The 19,534-nt window shown below is 36.6% G+C and overlaps 1 protein-coding gene across 4 annotated transcripts in view; it reads left to right on the forward strand.

Annotated features, from left to right (window-relative positions):
- CSNK1A1 (casein kinase 1 alpha 1) overlaps positions 1–19,098 on the forward strand; it is a 48,769-nt gene extending 29,671 nt beyond the window's left edge. For 2 of the 4 annotated variants that reach the window (XM_056124312.1, XM_056124316.1), the window contains 6 exons: positions 2,440–2,579; positions 5,002–5,080; positions 6,490–6,564; positions 8,652–8,758; positions 9,459–9,607; positions 16,636–19,098. In XM_056124312.1, the coding sequence (XP_055980287.1) occupies positions 2,440–2,579; positions 5,002–5,080; positions 6,490–6,564; positions 8,652–8,758; positions 9,459–9,607; positions 16,636–16,643 (558 nt within the window). In that variant the 3' untranslated portion in view covers positions 16,644–19,098. Of the gene's footprint in view, positions 1–2,439; positions 2,580–5,001; positions 5,081–6,489; positions 6,565–8,651; positions 8,759–9,458; positions 9,613–16,635 lie in introns of those variants that run through there. The other 2 variants (XM_056124315.1, XM_056124314.1) reach the window with 2 other exon arrangements.
- The last annotated feature ends 436 nt before the right edge of the window (positions 19,099–19,534 follow it).

The following is a 19,534-nucleotide window of genomic DNA, read 5'->3' on the forward strand; positions in this document are numbered from 1 at the left end:
CAGTGGAACAAACATTTACTTACATATGCTTTTGAAGAATAGGCTGCATTCCTTAAAACAAGGACAAGTATTAAGTAGAATGTATTATGTAACTAAAGTTACCCCTGAAAAGGCAGCTTAACCCACCAAAGATTAGTTTCTTTTTCTCACTATATGAATTGAATGCAACTGCATGGTTGTATCCTTGGTATTATGTGACTTCATAAAAACACTTTATTTTATGTTAATATTCATTTTTTAAATTCAAAGCAGACAGGACTGCTAAAGAAGCTTAATAGGATGCCAGAAAATAGTGAACTGATTAGGCTTTTGTAAATCTAATTTCAAGTTGTTTTCCTTTTAGTTGTTTGCTTTTAAAGTGAGAACCTTTGTTTAGCAGTGGCCTTACTTTTCCTGATTTATTGTTTATACAAGAAGAGAAATTTAATTGTTATTCACTATGTAATGTTGTTATGATATTTAAAAAGTTGCTATTTAAGAATATAGAATTTGTATATTTTTCTTTTAAAGTTATGAGAGGAAAACATTCTAGTGAACACTTTTTTTTTAATAAAGCCTGCTTTAGTGATAAAATATTTGGTTATTGGGGCTGGAAAAAGAGTACAGCAGAGGTCACATGCTTGCCTTCATTTGGCTGACCTGGGTTCAATCCTCAGCACTGTCCTATAGGCCCCCAAGCCCACTAAGAGTGATTACTGATTACCTGAGCAATGTTGGATGTGGCTCTACACCCTTTCTTTCAAAAAATTTTTGTTTCGTTTTATATTTTTGCGTAACTACTAGACCCAGAAAGATTACAGCAGGGAAGGTGCTTGCCTTGCACATGGCTGATCCAGATTTGCTCTCTCACACGCTGTATGGTCCCCCGAGCCTGCCAGGAGTGATCCCTGAGCAGAGCTCGTGTGTGCAGACCCATCCCAATGCAGAAGAATTGTCTTCATCACTTTCCATTCCAAATCCACAATTGGTAGAATAGGAAAAGAGTTTTGTTAGAATTATCCATTATCTAACTGCATTTTTCTAGGAATTTAATCATCATTCTTTCATAGTTAGACCAAATGAAAATAACTCATTAATTTGAAACTCAAACCTCATTGTCTTTTTTCCATCTAGCGATGACTAAGGCTAGAGTAACAATGCCTAGCTCCCATAGGTGTTTGCTGTTGTCCTAAAAAGACATTTGGCAAGGTTCTCTCATCTAAATGAATAGCTTATCTTCTTTATCTCTTGTCACAAATCCTTAACAAGGCAGTTGGATTTCCTGATTGCAGATAAAAAGTGATTTACTTAATTTAGAAACCCAGTAATTATGAATATTTGAGAAGAGGGACTGATCGAAATAATTGTTTCATATTTAGATCTTGGGGCCAGAGAGCTGAGATGGCTCCAGCAGCTGAGGGCATTTTGTATACAGAATCTCCATCTGAATGCGATACCAGAAATGGCCCTCAAGCACCACTGTGCATAACCTAAAACTAAATAAGGTTTTATGTTGGAGAGTAGACCTGGGTTGCTTTTGGGGAAAGGGGACCTTCCAGATACTACTTGTAGCAATATGTGGCAAATTGGGCCAGAAAGAGGGCCTGAGCAAGTGTGTGGGGTCATAAGGTGCTAAGAACCTTAACTGGTCAGAAACCCGTGCTGTCACCCCACCCTGCATTACTTCTTAAAATTGTTACAAATGAGTATTTCATTTCCTGTGTGCCATATAAACAAAACTTCTGAACATTATTTTGTTTTAAAATACTAGTTTGGTTTTTAACTTAGCTCTTATAAATTACTACTTTAAATCACCTTGATTTTACATATTAAGTACTTTTAAAGATTTCAGGTCAATTTGATATATTTTCCAGAAATCTAACCTGATCACAGGCATAAGCTTTGTTGTAAAGTAATAGAACACGATGCATATTTGTTTTTAAAATGCTTCATTTTTCATTAATAAAAAGTTTGGCTTTGTTAATATCAAGCTTTGAAGTTGTCTTATTTTGATAATGAACATTCTGTTGGCATACTAAAATGTGGTCTTTTATAAAATGATAGAGTTCCAGGTAGTTTGTGTCTAGTTTTTGAAACCTCATGCTGTTTATCAGTAATAGGATGTCCGGTTTCAAGACTGAGCACTCTTGTCAACTCTCTAGTACAAAACGTATATAATTCGTCACACCTTTTTTTTTTTTTTTTTAAAGACAGGCTCTTTATAATCTGGGTCTGTGAAATTATTCAGCTGACAAGGATCAACACTTAACTTTTGTGTGATTTATTGTTTTAATTTGGTTTCTATATGAGGATTAGTAAACTGAAGTGTTTGAAATCATTATGACACCTTATTTTTATGTATTTGAACTAGTAGATAGAATAGATGCTGTTTAATGAATAAAAAAGCAGCCTGAATTAAGGAAGGTTTGAAGCCTAATGTCTTTTTGTTTTCTTTTCAAGTTATTCCTTATTGATTTTGGTTTGGCCAAAAAGTACAGAGACAACAGGACAAGACAACACATACCGTACAGAGAAGATAAAAATCTCACTGGCACTGCCCGGTATGCTAGCATCAATGCACATCTTGGTATTGAACAAAGGTAAGTGAAACTGAGCATATTTATCAAATCTTTGGTAATACCATTAGTGGGGCTTGAAATATTTTCGTTTATAAGATATTCGTTGATGTTTCCCTGCTGAAAAATGCTTCCCTTTTTGGGGGGTGGGGCGGGTTGGGTTACTCTTGGTGGTGCTGGGGAAACACATGGGATGCTGGGAATCGAACCTGGGTCCGCCGCATGTGACCGCTTGCAAGGCAAATGCCCTACCAGCTGTGCTATCGCTCCAGCCCCTGAAAATGCTTCTTAATCTTGTGACCTGCTGCTTTTCTTGATGAAGAGTCACCAATTAAACAAATTTGTCTTTGATGCATATCTCTTGGGGAGAAAAAGACTGATGGAAAGTTAGAAGCCCAAGTGCAGCCCTTGGCTGGGGGGGGGGGGGGGGGGGAACGCGGTCACACCCAGCAATGCACAGGGCTTACTCCTGGTTCGTGCACTCAGGAATCACTCCTGGCAGTGCTTGGGGGACCATATGGGATGCTGGGAATTGAACTGCCTCATGCAAGGCAAATGCCCTACCTGCTGTGCTATCACTCCAGCCCCTCAAGTGCAGCTTTATCTTGATATTTGTTTCATACCTAGCATGCGTTCTGGATCTTTTGACCATCTCCCTAACAATCTCCAAAAGTTTATTGTATAAATTGAGTATTGGGGAAAGAATATATTATTTTTATAGGAAAAATACTGAGTCCTAATTTTAAAAAAATAGGTTAACAGACTGTCTCGCAGTCATTTTTTTTACTTCTACATTAATTGGTAGGCACTTACTGAAGCAAAAGTTGTCTTTTTTTTTTTTTTACCTGAGTTCAAGTTTCCGTGTTTTGTTCTTTTTTCAGTGTGTTTTTGGTTTTTTGTTTTGTTTTATTTTTGTTTTTAATCAAACCCAGGACTGCCCAGGTTTGAACTTGAGGCATCATACATGTAAGAAATATGCTCTACTACTAAACTGTATGCCTGTTACACCATTTTTTTTTCTCCTGAAAAGAGATAACTGAGTGAACTGAAATATATGCTGCTTTTTTGTTTTGTTTTGTGGGGTTATTTTGTTGTTGTTGTTGTTGTTTTCCCCCATTTTGTTTGGGAGGAGGTTTTGTTTTTGTTTTGGGGGCATACCTGAAGATACCCAGGGATAACTCCTGGATCTGCACGCAGGAAATATTTCTGGCTGTGCTTTAGACAATATGGAATGATAAGGATCAAACTGGGTTCACCATGTGCAAGGCAACCACGCTGCCCACTATGCTATCTCTCCAGCCCCAAGGAGCCCATGCTTTCTATCAGGAGACCTGAGTTTAGTTCCCTCCCTGCATGATCCCCCAAATACTTTGAAGAGCATCTCTGGAGCACTGCTGGGCATAATTCGAGGACCAAAATAGATAAATAAACATAGAAATAAGTGCTTTCAAGGTAGCGAAGCTCATGAGAATAATAAGCTTAGAGAAGGTTAATAAGTATCTAAATACCCTCGGTTGACTTAGAAATTTGCTTCTTGTATTGCCAGTTTCTTAAATACCTATCTGAGTTCATAGCTGTGTGTATATCTACATTTACATGGGTGTTTAGCTTTAAGGTGGTGTTATTTCCTTGGCTAGATAGAGGGTTGCCAGGGGAGGGAGCGGTAAGGTGCTTGTCTTACACGCGGCTGACCCAGGTTTGATTCCCAGCATCCCAAAAGGTCCTCCAAGTTCACCAGGAGTGATTCCTGAGTGCAAAGTCAGGAGTAACCCCTGAACATTGTTAGATGTCTCACACAAAAAAAATTTTTTTCCAGTCTGGAGAAATAGTACAAGCTGGTATGGTGATTGCCTTGGCTGTGGCTGGCCCAGGTTCAATCCCTAGCACTGCATATGGTCCTCTGAGCACAGAGCCAGGACTCAAGCCCTCAGCTTTTTCAGATGTGGTCTCAAAAACAACAAATTTTTATATCCTCAAAGTGGATTAATTTTGGTTTTTGAGGCACCTTAGTGATACTCAGAGGTTACTCCCAGCTACTCAAGTTGCTTCTAACAGTGCTCTGGGGACCATGTGATGTTGGGAATATGCTTTTGCTTATCTGTTGAACTAATTCTCAAAGCTGGATTTTCTCATGACTATCTCTAAAATATGTGATTGTTCTGCTATTTGGTCTTTCCAGTTTCCATTAACTTCGTTTGGAAAATTGTATTGTTAATTTTTTTGCTCTTGTTTAAAAATTGTAGATTTTTATTACTTTGAATTCTTTGAGGTTTTTTTTTTTTACGTAATCCATAATCAACTTTCTTGCTTTAATAAACTGTGAGTCCCTTCTTGCACAAGACACCAAATTGTTCTCTACTTGTTTGGAAAATTTCTTGTGCACTTAACCTGGCTTTCATATTTTATGTAATTATTCCAACTCATAATTAATGTTTTTATTTTCTAGTCGCCGAGATGATATGGAATCTTTAGGATATGTTTTGATGTATTTTAATAGAACCAGTCTTCCGTGGCAAGGACTCAAGGTAAACTAGACTCACCTTTTTTCTTTCTTTTTTTTGGTGTTTTTGTTGTTGTTGTTTTGCTTAAAAAGTGCTGTAATCCACACAAAAGCAAACATACAAATAATAAAAATACTTCTTAGAGATCCTTAGGGGCTTGGGGCTCCTATGGACCCTAGAATCATACCTAGTGATATTCAGCCTGGCTCTAAGGACAAATGGTTCAGTACTATGTTGCTTGGGTACAGCCATGCTGGGAACCATGACGGCCCACTGTACTTGGTGGGGGAAGGGATAGTGAGAGGGATCTCTGTGATCAAACTTGTGCCTTCTTAATATCTGGCATGTGCTTAGCACTTTAGGTTATTTCTTCAGCCCAGAGAAAAGTGACCTTTTAAACAGTGCTATATTTGATTTTATATACAAATTTTTGTAAACTTTATATTATGAATTCTTGTATCTTTCATTGGGAAAATAAAAGCTGCTCATTTCAGTAGAAATAAATAGAATATCAGTTATACCTGAGGAACACTCTCCTTGGGATAGTAAACAAGTGCCCATTAATGGAAGCAGTAGTTTTGTGTGGGTGGAAGTTGACATGAGCTACAAAAGGTGGCTACTTACTCATTTTGAAGTGGTGCCATTTTGGTGGACATGTGTCCTTTTAATGTATAGTAATATTGGATATTTTTTTAATTATCCATGTTTCTCCTAATTAGAGGTTTCACATTAGTTTTTTTTTTTTTTTCCCCTTTATTTTATTTTATTTTTTTTAAAGTTGTAGATTTACAATTTTTTGTGCTTTGGTTTCAATTATACAATGATCAGATACCCATCCCTCCACCAGTGCCCATTTTCCACCACCATGGATAATATCCCTCCCACCCCCATCCCCCCCACATTAGTTTTTGTGTTTGTATTTTAATAATAAGTCTCTATGTCCCAAGATTTAATGATGGCTTTGATACTTCATTGGGCCTTTAGAGGAAAATGTTTCCTTGTAGTTGTTATTATCTGTGCTTGATGAGTCATTCAGTGCATGGATTGCTTTATCCAACATGAATGTCTTCACAGCTAAACAAGTGTTTTTGAGTCGGCACCATTTAATAATGGCATTAAATGATGCTCATGTTTTTGGGTAATGTTCTGTCTACACCTTTGTCTTTGTTAAATAGGGGTAAGAAATTTTCAAATTTGACCACCTTTTTTACTCAGATTATCTATCTTTATATTCTGTTACACTCTTCCTATTGTCCTAATTAAGTAATAATGTTGCCACAAGAAACAAAAGTTGGCATTTAGGGAGAAAAAAATAGATGAATTGCACATTGATTGTTGTTGTTGTTGTTAAGATTTCTCTTGAATCTTAATTTATATTTAGATCTCATGCTCTACTATGGGTCTTAGTAGTGTTGGAAACTTTGTTTCCACAGGCTGCAACAAAGAAACAAAAATATGAAAAGATTAGTGAAAAGAAGATGTCCACTCCTGTTGAAGTTTTATGTAAGGTAAGCTGCTGTGATTAATGATCCAAAAATCTGGGAAACTTAAACACCCAGATCAGTAGCTCACTACTCATCATTTCAAATTTGTTGTCTTTTGCTTTTGAATATCTTTAAGAATGGAATCAACATTACAATAATTTTTAAATGGGTGGATTCTATGTGCTGTTAAAAAAAAAATTAAAGGGGAAAGGACTGGGGGAGGGGTGTGACTCAGTAGTAGAGCATTTGCCTTCCACCTATTAGTTTCTGTTTTTAATTATTTGTACCTGCTCAAGCACTGCTAGGTATGGCCTCAAAATCTGGGATGTGGGGGGGGGGAGGCGGGCCCCCATTAGGGGAGAGTTGGCCACTGAAGGCCATTGTCCTCCCCTTGCTCATCACTTGCTCAAGCGGGCCCAGTAACATCTCCATTGTGAGACTTGTTGTTACTGTGTCTGGCGTATCCAATACGTCTCGGGTAGCTTGCCAGGCTTTGCCGTGCAGGCGAGATTCTCTAGGTAGCTAGCCAGGCTCTCCAAGATGGGTGAAGGAATCAAATCCAGCTTGGCCGGGCCAGCCACGCACAAGGCACACACAAGGCAAACGCCCTACCTATGTGCTATTTAGAGGACCAATAAAGATGATAAGTAAAATATTCTCCTTATCTCTAAACTGCTTTAAGAAAAGAAATCTCGGGAGCAATTGACACATTGAGATAAAAGGAAATAGGCACAGGAAGACAGATTGAACAATAAAAGTTTTTGGTGGAACTAGGTGCTCTACCATTAAGCCCACATACCTGGCCCTTGGTTTAGAATAGATTTATGAACTGTTGTGTCTTAAATAGGAAGACAACTGCATGGCCCTTTTTGAAACAACTGAATACATAATTTGCATGCAGGAGACATGAGCTCCGTTCCCTGGCACCATCTGGTCCCATGGAAACCCCAGGGTGTGCCCCCAAAACCACCCTTCATTGCCCAGAAAAGAATATATCTTAAATAGTTTCATGACAGAAGGGAGAAATACACATAAAATCAACCGTACTTTGTAGAGGGGGTGAATGGTGATATTATCTGACTTCTTTTCCATAGATTTGCTTTCTAAACTATTGAGTTTGGATTTCTGGATGGTTTTGTTGGTAGCACATTGTATTGCACGAGCGCACACACATACACACACACACAAACACACACACACACACACCTCCTAACATGCCAGAAGTTGTTCACATCTTTTCTAAGACACTAAACATGAAAAAAAAATGTGTCTACAGATACATTTAAAAGTTTTGTTTATCGCAGATTAAAGTCTGTAATCTTATAAATGTTAGGTTTCAAGGAACAAGTACATATAAACATGTAATCTGATAAGATTGACTTATTGTGTGACTGTTGAAGTTGATTAAGAAGTTCAGAATAACTGATGCTTACAGTATTATAATGGGGAGAAAAGCAGAATATGTAAGCAGTATGGTAACACTTGAGTATAGTGATCTGGTCATAGGATGAAACATTGGCTTGATCTCACAACAATATTTTGTTCTCTCTTGGTGATTGTATATTTCTTATTATATATACATGCATCTATTGTTAAAAATGTAGTGGGTCAGAGAAATAGTATATGCGTTAAGACTTTTGCCTTCCATGTGGCAGCCTGTTTTAACCCCTGACACACTTAGGGTGGCCCAATTCTCATAACTCTCAGTCCCATAAAGAAGGGAAAAATAGAAAAAGTAATAAATTAGGAGAGAGAAGGTGACTGGCTCATTGTCCTATTCTTGCAACAAGTATTATTGACCTCCAGTTTGTTGTTTTTGTTCATTACTGCCATCGAATTCTTAAGTAATTGCATATTGACAAACTAATATATTGATAGGTGAGGTATCTAAATTTCTTAGGAACATAATACTGGATTATAAGGGTACGAATTTCCACTTACAAATGTTATTGTACCTTGTAAGGATGGGCAGGACAGTGAAGTTTTGTTAAACTTTTGGGGGTGCCATGCCATAACTACTTTCTCTGATCACTATCTAAAAATACTTTCTTTGGTTATATTTTAAACATTTGTTTTTACTACAGTTTTTGTTTCTGTTCTTAAATTTTCAGGGATTTCCCGCAGAATTTGCCATGTACTTAAACTATTGTCGTGGGCTGCGCTTTGAGGAGGCCCCGGATTACATGTATCTGAGGCAGCTATTTCGCATACTTTTCAGGTTAGTTTTTAAGACTAAAACTCAGTGGGGGAGATTAGTATGTTACCGATCCAAGGTAGATGTGTTGGGCAGAATAAAGTTTACTATGAATTCATTAGGAATGGAGAGGCAGTTAAATATTTATTCCACTACACACATCAGTTCACATTAGTTGTGACTGTTGGAACTCTGTTTCGGTACCTATATGATAGCAAAATGAAGAGTAATTATGTAATACAATATTTCAGGATTCTATTGTAAATAATGATGGCTCAAAACCAAATAAGATTTGGAAAGTAACTGTATTAATTATAACAAATGCTTTAAAAGGCACCTGCATAGAATTTTCCCTCACGAAACTTCTGAACCCCATACTTTTTTTACAAGGGGCTGTTATGACTAACCCCTAGGTAATTAACAGATTGGCTCTGTTTTGAATTGTTTAATGTGCCTTTTTTTTTTTTTAACTCAAATGCTTTCAGAAACTTTGAGAGCAGTGGATTTTTGAAAGAAGGGTTTTTTTTCCCCTATTCCATGTAGCAGACCGAAGTGGTGATATCATTTTTCTTTAGTAATGAAATAAAAAATGGAATTAATAGGAGTTAAAATGTTTTTAGGGAAGACAGTTTAAAACTGTTATGTTTAAGAGAAAATAATCATTTATTAAAGTATTTAGCTGAACTCTGTTATTCAAGCATTTACGTATACTTCTATTTCCTAGGACCCTGAACCACCAATATGACTACACTTTTGATTGGACAATGTTAAAGCAGAAAGCAGCACAGCAGGCAGCCTCTTCAAGTGGGCAGGGTCAGCAGGCCCAAACCCCCACAGGCAAGCAAACTGACAAAACCAAGAGTAACATGAAAGGTTAGTAGCCAAGAACCAAGTGACGTTGAAGGGAAAAAAATTGAACACAAAATTGGGTTTCATTTCTAACAGTGTTAGATCGAGGAGGTGATTTTTTAAAACACATAAGATTTGGCTTTATGTTTTTAAAAAAAAGACGTCCTTGGAAAATTTGACTACTAACTTTAAACCCAAATGTCCTTGTTCATATATATGTATATGTATTTGTATATACATATATGTATGTATATATATTTTACATCATTTCTCTTGGGATTTTGGGTCATTTTTAACAACTGCATCTTTTTACCCATTCATTAACCCTCTTCCAAAATAAACATTTGGTGTTGGGAATGTGGTATAATCAATCAATCCAAAATCCTAGACCTAACACTTGTTGATTTTTTTTTTTTAAATAATGGATCTGGTTAGCCATGGTATTTTGACTTTCTTTCAAACTAACAATGTTGAGATTTTTTTCTTGCATGTTAATGCTTTAGCATTAAAATGAAAAATTGTGAACATTCTCTGGTTTCAAGAGGTGAGTTTGGCATTGCCCCAGAGTGTGTATCTTCTCAGTTGCAAAGCATTCCATTTATTCTTATAAATAATCAGATAACTGAGAAGCTTGACATGTGTTTCCTGTTGTTATGTTTATTAAACTACATGCATTCTTATTTTCAAAATTATTCTTTATGTTTTAAGCACTTTAATGTGGAAATACTCAGGGACTTAGGTCCCAGTGTGCAATTGAATACTGCTGTTAGGCCTTGTAAATTGCAACAGTGGGGCAAATGCCATTGGTTGCTAGGCTATATTCTTCCTATCTCTGGCACTCTCTGTGCTGTTAAGGAGTAGAACTGTTCGGGCACAGTGCTATTTCTTGATCACTGTTGCCGTACAGTTGGACTCCTATCTTCCATGATTTTTTCTCTTTTCCCCTATCTGGGACTTACCTCCTCTTACCTGCTTACTTTCTAGTGCTGGTGAGCAGGTAAAGACTTGGTTTTGATTTCTGTATAATTTCTGAATGACTGCTGTAGTGTGAATTTGGTCTTTTTTGGTCTGTATTTTTATTGTATCTAAACCTTTTTATAACTTAAAAGAGATAATTTTGGGAATTAATCCAAATATTTTCATGAAGTCTGACTGATGTTCTCCTCATCCCAGCAGCTCATCAGTTAGGAATGAAGTTCTCCCTTATTTGGAGCAGACTAAAACAGTTCATAAGAGTAAAAGTTACATTGATGAGTTTTCCGAATGGTTGCCCAGTGTTCTATTTCTGCTTCTTAATTGGGGCTTGCTTGCCCTTTTTAGTAAAATTTGTTCTATTTTAATAATTGTGCCAGGTTTTTAGTGAAATAAATACGTATTACCACAGACAGATGTTTCTACAATTTAGCTAAGACCCAGTGGAGTTTTAACTGAGGGCCCAAATATCTATGTTTGTTTTTTTCTCCCATGATGAAATCAATTTTGTCTTAAAAGCTAGCTGGGATAACAGGATCATCACAAGTTACAGTTTCTAGGACTAAAATTAGATTGAAATCTCATCTGATGTAGAACATTTCAGTTCCAAGTATTCAACTGCCTTCAGGAAGAATTACCTTATTTTTAACTAGTTCCATTGTTAGTTTTCTATTTGTCTTGAATGCATAAACTAGCAGAATTTTTGTCCAGGTCTTTAAAGATGAGATGTTGGATCCAGTGAGTTAATATGTTTTCTTAGGAAAAGAAAATTGTAATTAAATTTACTTTCTACTGTAGCTGTTTTTTTAAAAAGCAGTTTAAAGTCTTACCAAAAAAATTCATAGTATTTTTAGGTTGTGGTTTATGCAAGTTACTACATAATCGAGATATATAAAATTTTGAAACATTGGACCTCTAATAAAAGGCCATCACACATTGCTATTTTTAGAAATGCATATCCAGGCAGTATGTATATTAACTCCAAGAAGAATATCGCTCACTGCTAAAATCTGTCATTCGACTGTAAAACAAATAAGAATCTTTTTTATTTTTTGGTATGGTGCTAGGGGTACCCAGGGTCTTGTATATGTGAAGTATGTACTGTACCATGGGGCTTTTTCTCTGACCCCCAAATATTTTTACTAACCTTTACTTCTTGAAAACACTTGTGTTATTTTGGATATAGAACTTAGTACCCAAAACAAATCTTACCCCAGATCACCCATACATAAACTTAGAAAATTGCAGCAGGTTTGAAGATGTGAAATAAATATTTTCCAAAACTTTTATCCTAATTTTCTTACCTGGGCTAGTCAATTAAGAACAAACTGCTCAAGGTTACTTAAACTACTGATTCCACTATAATAGGTGTTTCCCTTCATGGAAGCTAGTATTGCTCAGTGATTGTAAGAAGTTCTCTCGGTGATGATGAAAATACCGTAGTCCGTTTCTTGAAGTGCAGGTGAGACAGAATGAGGGAGAATGACATAATGAAAATTTTTCATGAGTTACTCTTCACACTAAATTCTTTTAAATTTTCAAAATTAGATCTGTATTTTAAAATATGGAAGTATCTGACAAGTGGTGACATTTCTTAAATTTACATGTACAGTCTCCCACCTCTCCCATGGAAAGCTATTTTAAAAATTTTAAGCTGCTTAGTCAAATATTGTATATATTTCTAGTTGTTTTTATAAAGAAAAGATCTTCCCCCAAATATGCTATTTCAGAACCCATTGAAATGTTATGAAACAGGTCCTAATATTCCCTATGATCTGCTAATTTTTAAGGCCATAGAATTATAATTACCATTTTTATAAAGATTAAAAATACTCCCATCAATCCTACTTCAAATCCACTTCACTCTTTTCTTCATCTACACGTGGTTATCTGGAAATTGCTTTCAAGACATTTACAAAGAACCACTAAAAGGAAATCAGAGTCCAGATAGGGAGAATTTCAAATTTCATGAAGCCAAAAGTGACTTTCGCATAAATATTATGTTCATCATTTGAACCTTTTTTTTTCCCCCACTACTCTTGCTACTGATACTCAACATAGTTTTTTTGGTTTGTTTTTTTTTTTTGTTTGTTTGTTTGTTTTTGTTTTTTTGGGGGTTTTTTTCTGTTTTTTTTGGGGGGGTGTGCTATCTATGAATATCAAATTTTGGCATTTAGAAGATCAGAAAAACTTACCTGCCATGTCATGGTCTTCCTTGATTTGCCTTCCAGTGTTTGCTGGGTTTCACCTATCTTTTATGTTTAGCTTAACTTTTTCTGACTTCACCAATTGCTGCTAGGAACGTGGCTGGTCACTCAGCAACGTAACCCACATCACAGGGGAAGACCTTGAAATAACTGGAGAGACTGTGCTCAGAAGTTACTCAATCCAAAGAACTGCCAGGGAGCTGCATCTACTTGCTGTGAAAAAAGTCAGCTTCCCCATTCCCCCCACCCCCACCCGCTTCACTTTTGGACAATAAAACTGGAGAGAACAGATAAAACCCAACAAGAAATGAAGATAAGGGTGTAAGAGTTGCTTTGTGGTGACCTGAAGCCCATGTCTCCAAGACTTGCTGTACCACTCAAAACTTTTCAACCTCTGAGACTGTCCGGATGATCTGAAGACAGAATAGTCAGAAGACAGAAGATGACATTGTTGATGTGACTCGGTGATGGAGAATGCAGACCATGTGCCAGTTGGGGAAAGAGTCAGATGTAACAGGTATTTGAAAATTCAACAACTTCAGAAATCTATAGCAGAATGAATTCTGTTAATAGAATTCAAATCAATGAATCTGATCTCCCAAGTTTGTTTTTTCAGTAGTTTGGAAGGTTTACCTGTGCTACTTCATTTAGGTTTCTTTCATCTAATTCATAGTAATAAAAGTAAAGTATTTTTTTAATCTTTCCCAACTTTTACTTTTGTCAATATTAATACTGATTTAAATACAAAATATTTCCCATTTTTTAGTTTCTGTGGAAAAGGAGTTAATGTAGAGTCTGTTGGTTGGTTTGACTTTGAAACCAGAACCATAATGCTCAAGAGCTGGCTACTCTTCCCTCTCTGCTCAGGGATCATTCTTTGTGGTACTTAGGGGACATTGTACTAGGGATGAAACTACATGCAAAGAAAACTGGCAACTGAATTTATCTCCCTGGCTCCAGTGTATGGATTTTTTTCTTCCTTTTTTTTTGTCTGTTTCATTTTGGGGTCACACTCAGCAATGTTCAGTGGTTTACTCCTGGCTCTGCAGTCAGGAATCACTCCTAGCAGTGCTCAGGGAACCATATGAGACGGCCAGTGATCGGACCCCAGCCAGCAACTGCGAAGCAAGTTCCTTACCTGCTATACTATCTTTCTGTCTGGGTTTTCCTTTTGAATGCCAATTTGAGTTTTTTTAAGTCCCTCTTTGGGAAAATAACAACGGCAGCAACAACAAAAAAATATATATAAATGGCATTTCACAGAGAATAATAAGTATTCCTGAATCTTACACTATTAATGAAATATCAGTTTCATTTTGTCTTTGTTTTCGACATACCTGGCTGTGCTCAGGGTTTACTCCTGACTGCCCTCAGGATTTACTCCTGGTGGTGCTCGGGGGATTGATGCTGGGGATTAAACCGGGTCAGCCATGTGCAAGGCGAGCATGTACTGTGCTACATGCTTGATCTTACTGTCTGTACTCTCTCCAGCCCCTGAGTCTTCAGTTTCAAAGGCTCATCATAAAACCTAACTATTAAATAGCCTTTCAAATGAATTTGTGATTCTAAAAATCAGAACTCAATAACTTCACAAATATAAGCATAGTTTGATAGATGGGATCTCCTAGTTACATAAAAATAAGCTTTTCTTTTGTAAATTTGAAAAATGTAGCAGAAATTAAATTAATAAATTCCTGAAGAAGCCCACCTCCAGCCTGGTTTTAACTTTTTTTTTTCCTTCCCTCTTGTTTTAGGGGAAAACACAAGTCATCCCTTAATTTATCTGCTCTTGCAGTGAAGATGGGTGTTGGACTTCTTGATGCCAGGAGACATCAACTAAATTCAAGATTTAAAAACAAGGACTAATACATATTTAAGAAAAGGATACTTAATACTTGAAGATTGAAGATTGAATACCTGCTGAACTCTCCTATTAAGATTTTGCCTATACAACCTACAGTAACTTCTTAGAACAATTCATTGGAGAAATGCTGATTCCTGGGTGGAGTATCCTACCATTGACCAATCTGAAGAGTTAAATCTGGATTTGACCGCCCTAGTCTACCAGGATTATCGTTAGGCTAAACTTTAACCTACCTCTAAACAAATAGAATCATTAACTGACCCAAAAAAATCCAAAAGTAGCAGATTCAAAGATAAACAGATGCCATTCTTACCTAGATAAAATTCATAATCCATATTACACATTCAAGGATCTTCTAATATTTGGCAATGTAATTTACATTTCCTTTTTAGTTTATTTGTGGTGGTGGCTTTCCATTTTAAAACTGTTTAAATATTCAGTGCAGTTAATTATAAACTCCATGATTAAACTATTAAAAAAACTCTAAATAATTTTAGTAACCATGAAAACTTTTAAATCACATTTAAGAACAATTGCAGAACTGGAAATGCTTAGTGTAGTATGGGTCAATTCTGTGTAGCTGTTATATCAGTTTAGTCTACTTTCAAACATTGGGTTATGATAGTTTTTTATTTTGTTTTGTTTTGGGGGCATACCAGGTAATAATCAGGGGCTACTCCCAGCTTGATGGTTGCAGGTCAGTTGCCTGGGCGAATTATAAGACTCTGCCCTGCCAGAGATCAAATACAGAGTTCTCAAATGCAAATCAGCTCACAGTGCAGCTCTTATTTTTATTTTGTTTTGGGCCTCACCCAACTGTGCTCAGGAATCACTTTTGGCATGCTCGGGGTACCATAGGTGGTGTCAGGAATCAAAACTGGATCAACTGCTTTCAGGGCAGGCACCTCACCTGCCATACTTTTTCTGATTTCCTGGGTTTTAATTTTTGATTCAGAGTTAACTTAAAAGTATTCATATGTTCGCCTTGGCAATCCAATTGAATTTTAAGTGTCAGATGTAGGTAATAGTTGTCTATGGTGAAGTTCATTTCCAGAAAGCTTGATTATCACTGTTAACTTTTGCTTTCTGAACCTTAGTTCTTAGTTAGTCTGGGTCTTTTCAAGACCTTCTCAGCATGTAGAGACACAGTGGAGAGACAGAGAGCACTTCACAACTCTTTTGAGGGCTTACTTCATGCAATAAATGGGCTAAATGAATGGAGGTGGCTTACTACACTTAAATGGAAAAAAAAAAAACTAGCCGCGAGAGGCATTTACCAGGAAGCAGAAAATGAGTGGTTATATCATCCACACACCTGTCAGGAGATGGTCAAAAAATGTTTGAAAAATACAAGGAAAGGAGCAGTCTATGATTGACAGCTTGGTTTGTGTTAAAGAAATAACAGTAGGCCTGATGGAGTAGAATGAGATTGACTTTCAGTGTTAAAGGATGGTCCAGTGAGCATCCTTAAAATGGTGCCGGAGGGGCCAGAGCTGTACAGCAGATAGGGCATTTATTTGCCTTGCATGCCATGAACTCAGGCTCAATACCCAGCATCCCATATGGTCCCCTGAGCACGGCAGGCATAATTCCTGAGTGCAGAGCCAGGAGTAATCCTACTTGTACCAAAAATAATGCAGAATATTTCCTGATTGTGGCATGATTAAAAAAAACTTGGTCATAGTTTAAGCAATCGTTTTTAATTGATTTGACATATTTAAACACATCATTGTTCTAAGTACAAGAAATATAAAAGTGAACAAAACAGACTTATTGAATCGTTGATGATTCCCTTAGCACAGGTCACCATTCTAAACTAGTTATTGTCAGGACCAGAGAGTTATCGGCTCTACGAACTTCTCTATTTGAGGTGCAAAAGCTTTTTTCCTTATACATGAAATCCTAGTATCTGTCTTGCCCCCACTCCAGACTCCCTCCAAAAAGCATAGAAAATTGTTCATGACTTGGAATTTTAATTTTTTTTTTTTTCTGTTTTCATTCTTCGACAGGTTTCTGAGCATGAATTGAGGAACGGAAGAAGCAGAGCAGATGATTGGAGCAGCATTTGTTTCTCCCCAAATCTAGACGTTTTAGTTCATATGTACACTAGCCAGTGGTTGTGGACAACCATTTACTTGGTGTAAAGAACTTAATTTCAGTATAAACTGGCTCTGAGCAGCATTGGTGATGCTGTATCCTGAGTTGTAACCGCTGTAATTGTGAATATTAACTGAGATAGTGAAACATGGTGTCCAGTTTTCTATTGCATTTTTTCAAGTGGAAAAGTTAACTAAATGGTTGACACACAAATTGGAGAAATTGTGCATATGCCAATTTTTTTTGTTTGTTAAACCTTTTATTTTGAACTATAATGCTTTGAGATCTCATTTCAGAAGAATGGCATGAACAGTCTTCAGCCACAGTTGTGATGGTTGTAAATGCTCACAATTGTGCATTCTTAGGGTTTATCTATCCCTGGGTTTTGCAAGTTGTTCACTTCAAACATTCTTAAAGTGGTTGGCTTCTTGTTTGCAAGCCAGCTGATAAGGTAGCAACCAAAGATTCCAGTGTTTGAGCATATGAGAGACTCTGCCTGCTTACCTGTGCTAGAAAATAACAGCATCTAAAATGAAGACTTAAGAAAAAAACTTAGTGACTACTAGATTATCCTTAGGACTCTGCATTAACTCTATAATGTTCTTGGTATTGGTATTAAAAAAAAACAGCATATTTGTCACAGATTTAGTTAACATCTTACAACTGAACATGTATGTATGTTGCTTAGATAAATGTAATCACTGTAAACATCTATATGACCTGGGATTTTGTTTTTATTTTGAAATGGGAGCTTTTTTGTTTACAAGTTCATTAAAAACTAAAAACTGTTTCTGTAAGGAAATGAGATTTTTTTTAACAAAAAAATGCCTTGCTGACTCACTAAGAAATCAAAATTGCCCCACTTTTTTTTAATAGACTACTTTAAACCATTTGTTACATAATATCCTTTGCAAATAATTTTCATTTTAACGTATTAATCTTTTTTCTTGGTTTTTATTTAAAACACTTTGAAGGAGAAAGGCATTCTTTCTCTTTATTCTTTTTTTTCTTTCTTTCTTTTTTTTTAATAACTTGCAGAACTGCATCTGCCCAGTCTTGGTATTGTAATCCCTGCCTCAGCAGACTAATAGCTGGACTGATTTTAAATAGAAATGAAAGCTTTAAAGGGTTTGGCTGTAAGGTTTTTATTAAGTTTCATGTTAGTTGGTTTAGAGTAGATTGACACTTAACCCTTGTGAAGAGCATCCAGGCAAGTGAGGTTCCTGTGATGGCTTACCCTCCCCGGCCCCATCCAGCTCTTTAAGTTACCTGCCCGCCTCTCTCAATCAAAGGCTGTTTTTTTCTGACCCTAGATAAAAGCTTATGGACAGTTCGTTGAACTGTAATTTAATCATTTATAGCATGTCAGGATTAAGTAAAAGGATTTGTCTGAAAATGCTGCCAGGAGTCTATTGTGTAAATGTAGGTATTTTGTAAAGTAGCCTTGAAGCTGTAAATTGGCACATGTTTGGTCAGATTGTGTCAGGTTTAAAAAAAATTTTTTTTTTTAATTTGAAGACAACTTTAGCAATAATTCCAGGATTACCACATTTCTGCCATTGAAGGATGTTTTAGCACCGTCACACTGCAGAAAACTTAATGAGTGTGAACTTTGGGGGTTGGCAGCTTGGTTTCTTTCCTATCCTCCCATGTCAGTTAAGGTATTTGTTTCTTGACTAATAAACCCTTTGATACTTTTAGCCAGAAATCAGTCTCATAAAGCTATTTTTGAGTATAGTTTGTGTAAAATAAAAATGTTTGGCTTTGGTATTAACTTTCAAAGCTGAACTCCCTCTAGCAAGATATTTTTCAGTGCTTTTATTTACTATGCACTTAGACTATGCACTTTTTCTGAAATATTTTTGTAACACTTTTTTGTATTTTTGCCATTTGAAGAGGTTGTGGTGTAGTTGGTCTGTAATTAAGTTGTGGGTTGAAACTGCTGTTAGCTTTGTAAATCAAAATCTAGGTGTTTTTGTCCTGGTATATTGTCATTCCATCTGCAGCTGGAGCTGGAATCCCATTGATCTTCTAGCTACCATTCATTTTCTTCACAAAAGAAGAATGTGAAATTCAGTGAATGATGTTACTAATCCTGTCGGGAGATGAATCTCATTTCACCAAAATTAAATTTATGTTTTTCCACTAAAATGATGATACAAGTTGAAGACACATCACTCTGAAATTGGAAGAACTCACCACTTAAGGCTCCACAGTGGCTTCCTCAGCTGAACTCTAGGTTACTACTCTTCCTTTGTTCACCCACTGAGGGTGCAATTTTTTTAAATGTTGGGAGATGGCCATTCTAACTACTGTTGAATGTCTTGTTTTGGGAAGGTCTGACAAGAAAATAAAAAGGAATCTATATGAAGGGAGAGACTGGTTATCTCCTCCCGTATGATTGTGCTGATGCTCTTATGGCCTACAAATGGATTTTTGGAGAGTTGCTTTTATTATTTTCTATCAAATATTAAGGATGATCTACAGCCTTACTGCCCTGAGTGCTCCTGGTGTCATCAATGCTGAGTCTACTAGTTCTTGCAATACTGTTAAGGACAAAGCCTGAATTCTGATTTAAAAGTACTAGACAACTGGAGAGATAGTATAGGGATTAAGGCTTTGCCTTGCGCACAGCTGATCCTGTCCCAAATCCACCACACCACCTAAGGTCCCTTCAAGCACCACCAAAATTAATCCCTGAGCACTTTCTTGGCATGTGGCCCCAGAATAATAAAAACGCCCAGTGGATTTTATAGTTGAAACCAATTAGCTAGTTTTGGTTCTATAATAGTTAACAAAATCTGAAGATTA

Source organism: Sorex fumeus, unplaced genomic scaffold, assembly GCF_029834395.1.
Source record: "Sorex fumeus unplaced genomic scaffold, SorFum_2.1 ptg000051l, whole genome shotgun sequence".
In the NCBI taxonomy this organism is placed as follows: Eukaryota; Metazoa; Chordata; class Mammalia; order Eulipotyphla; family Soricidae; genus Sorex; species Sorex fumeus.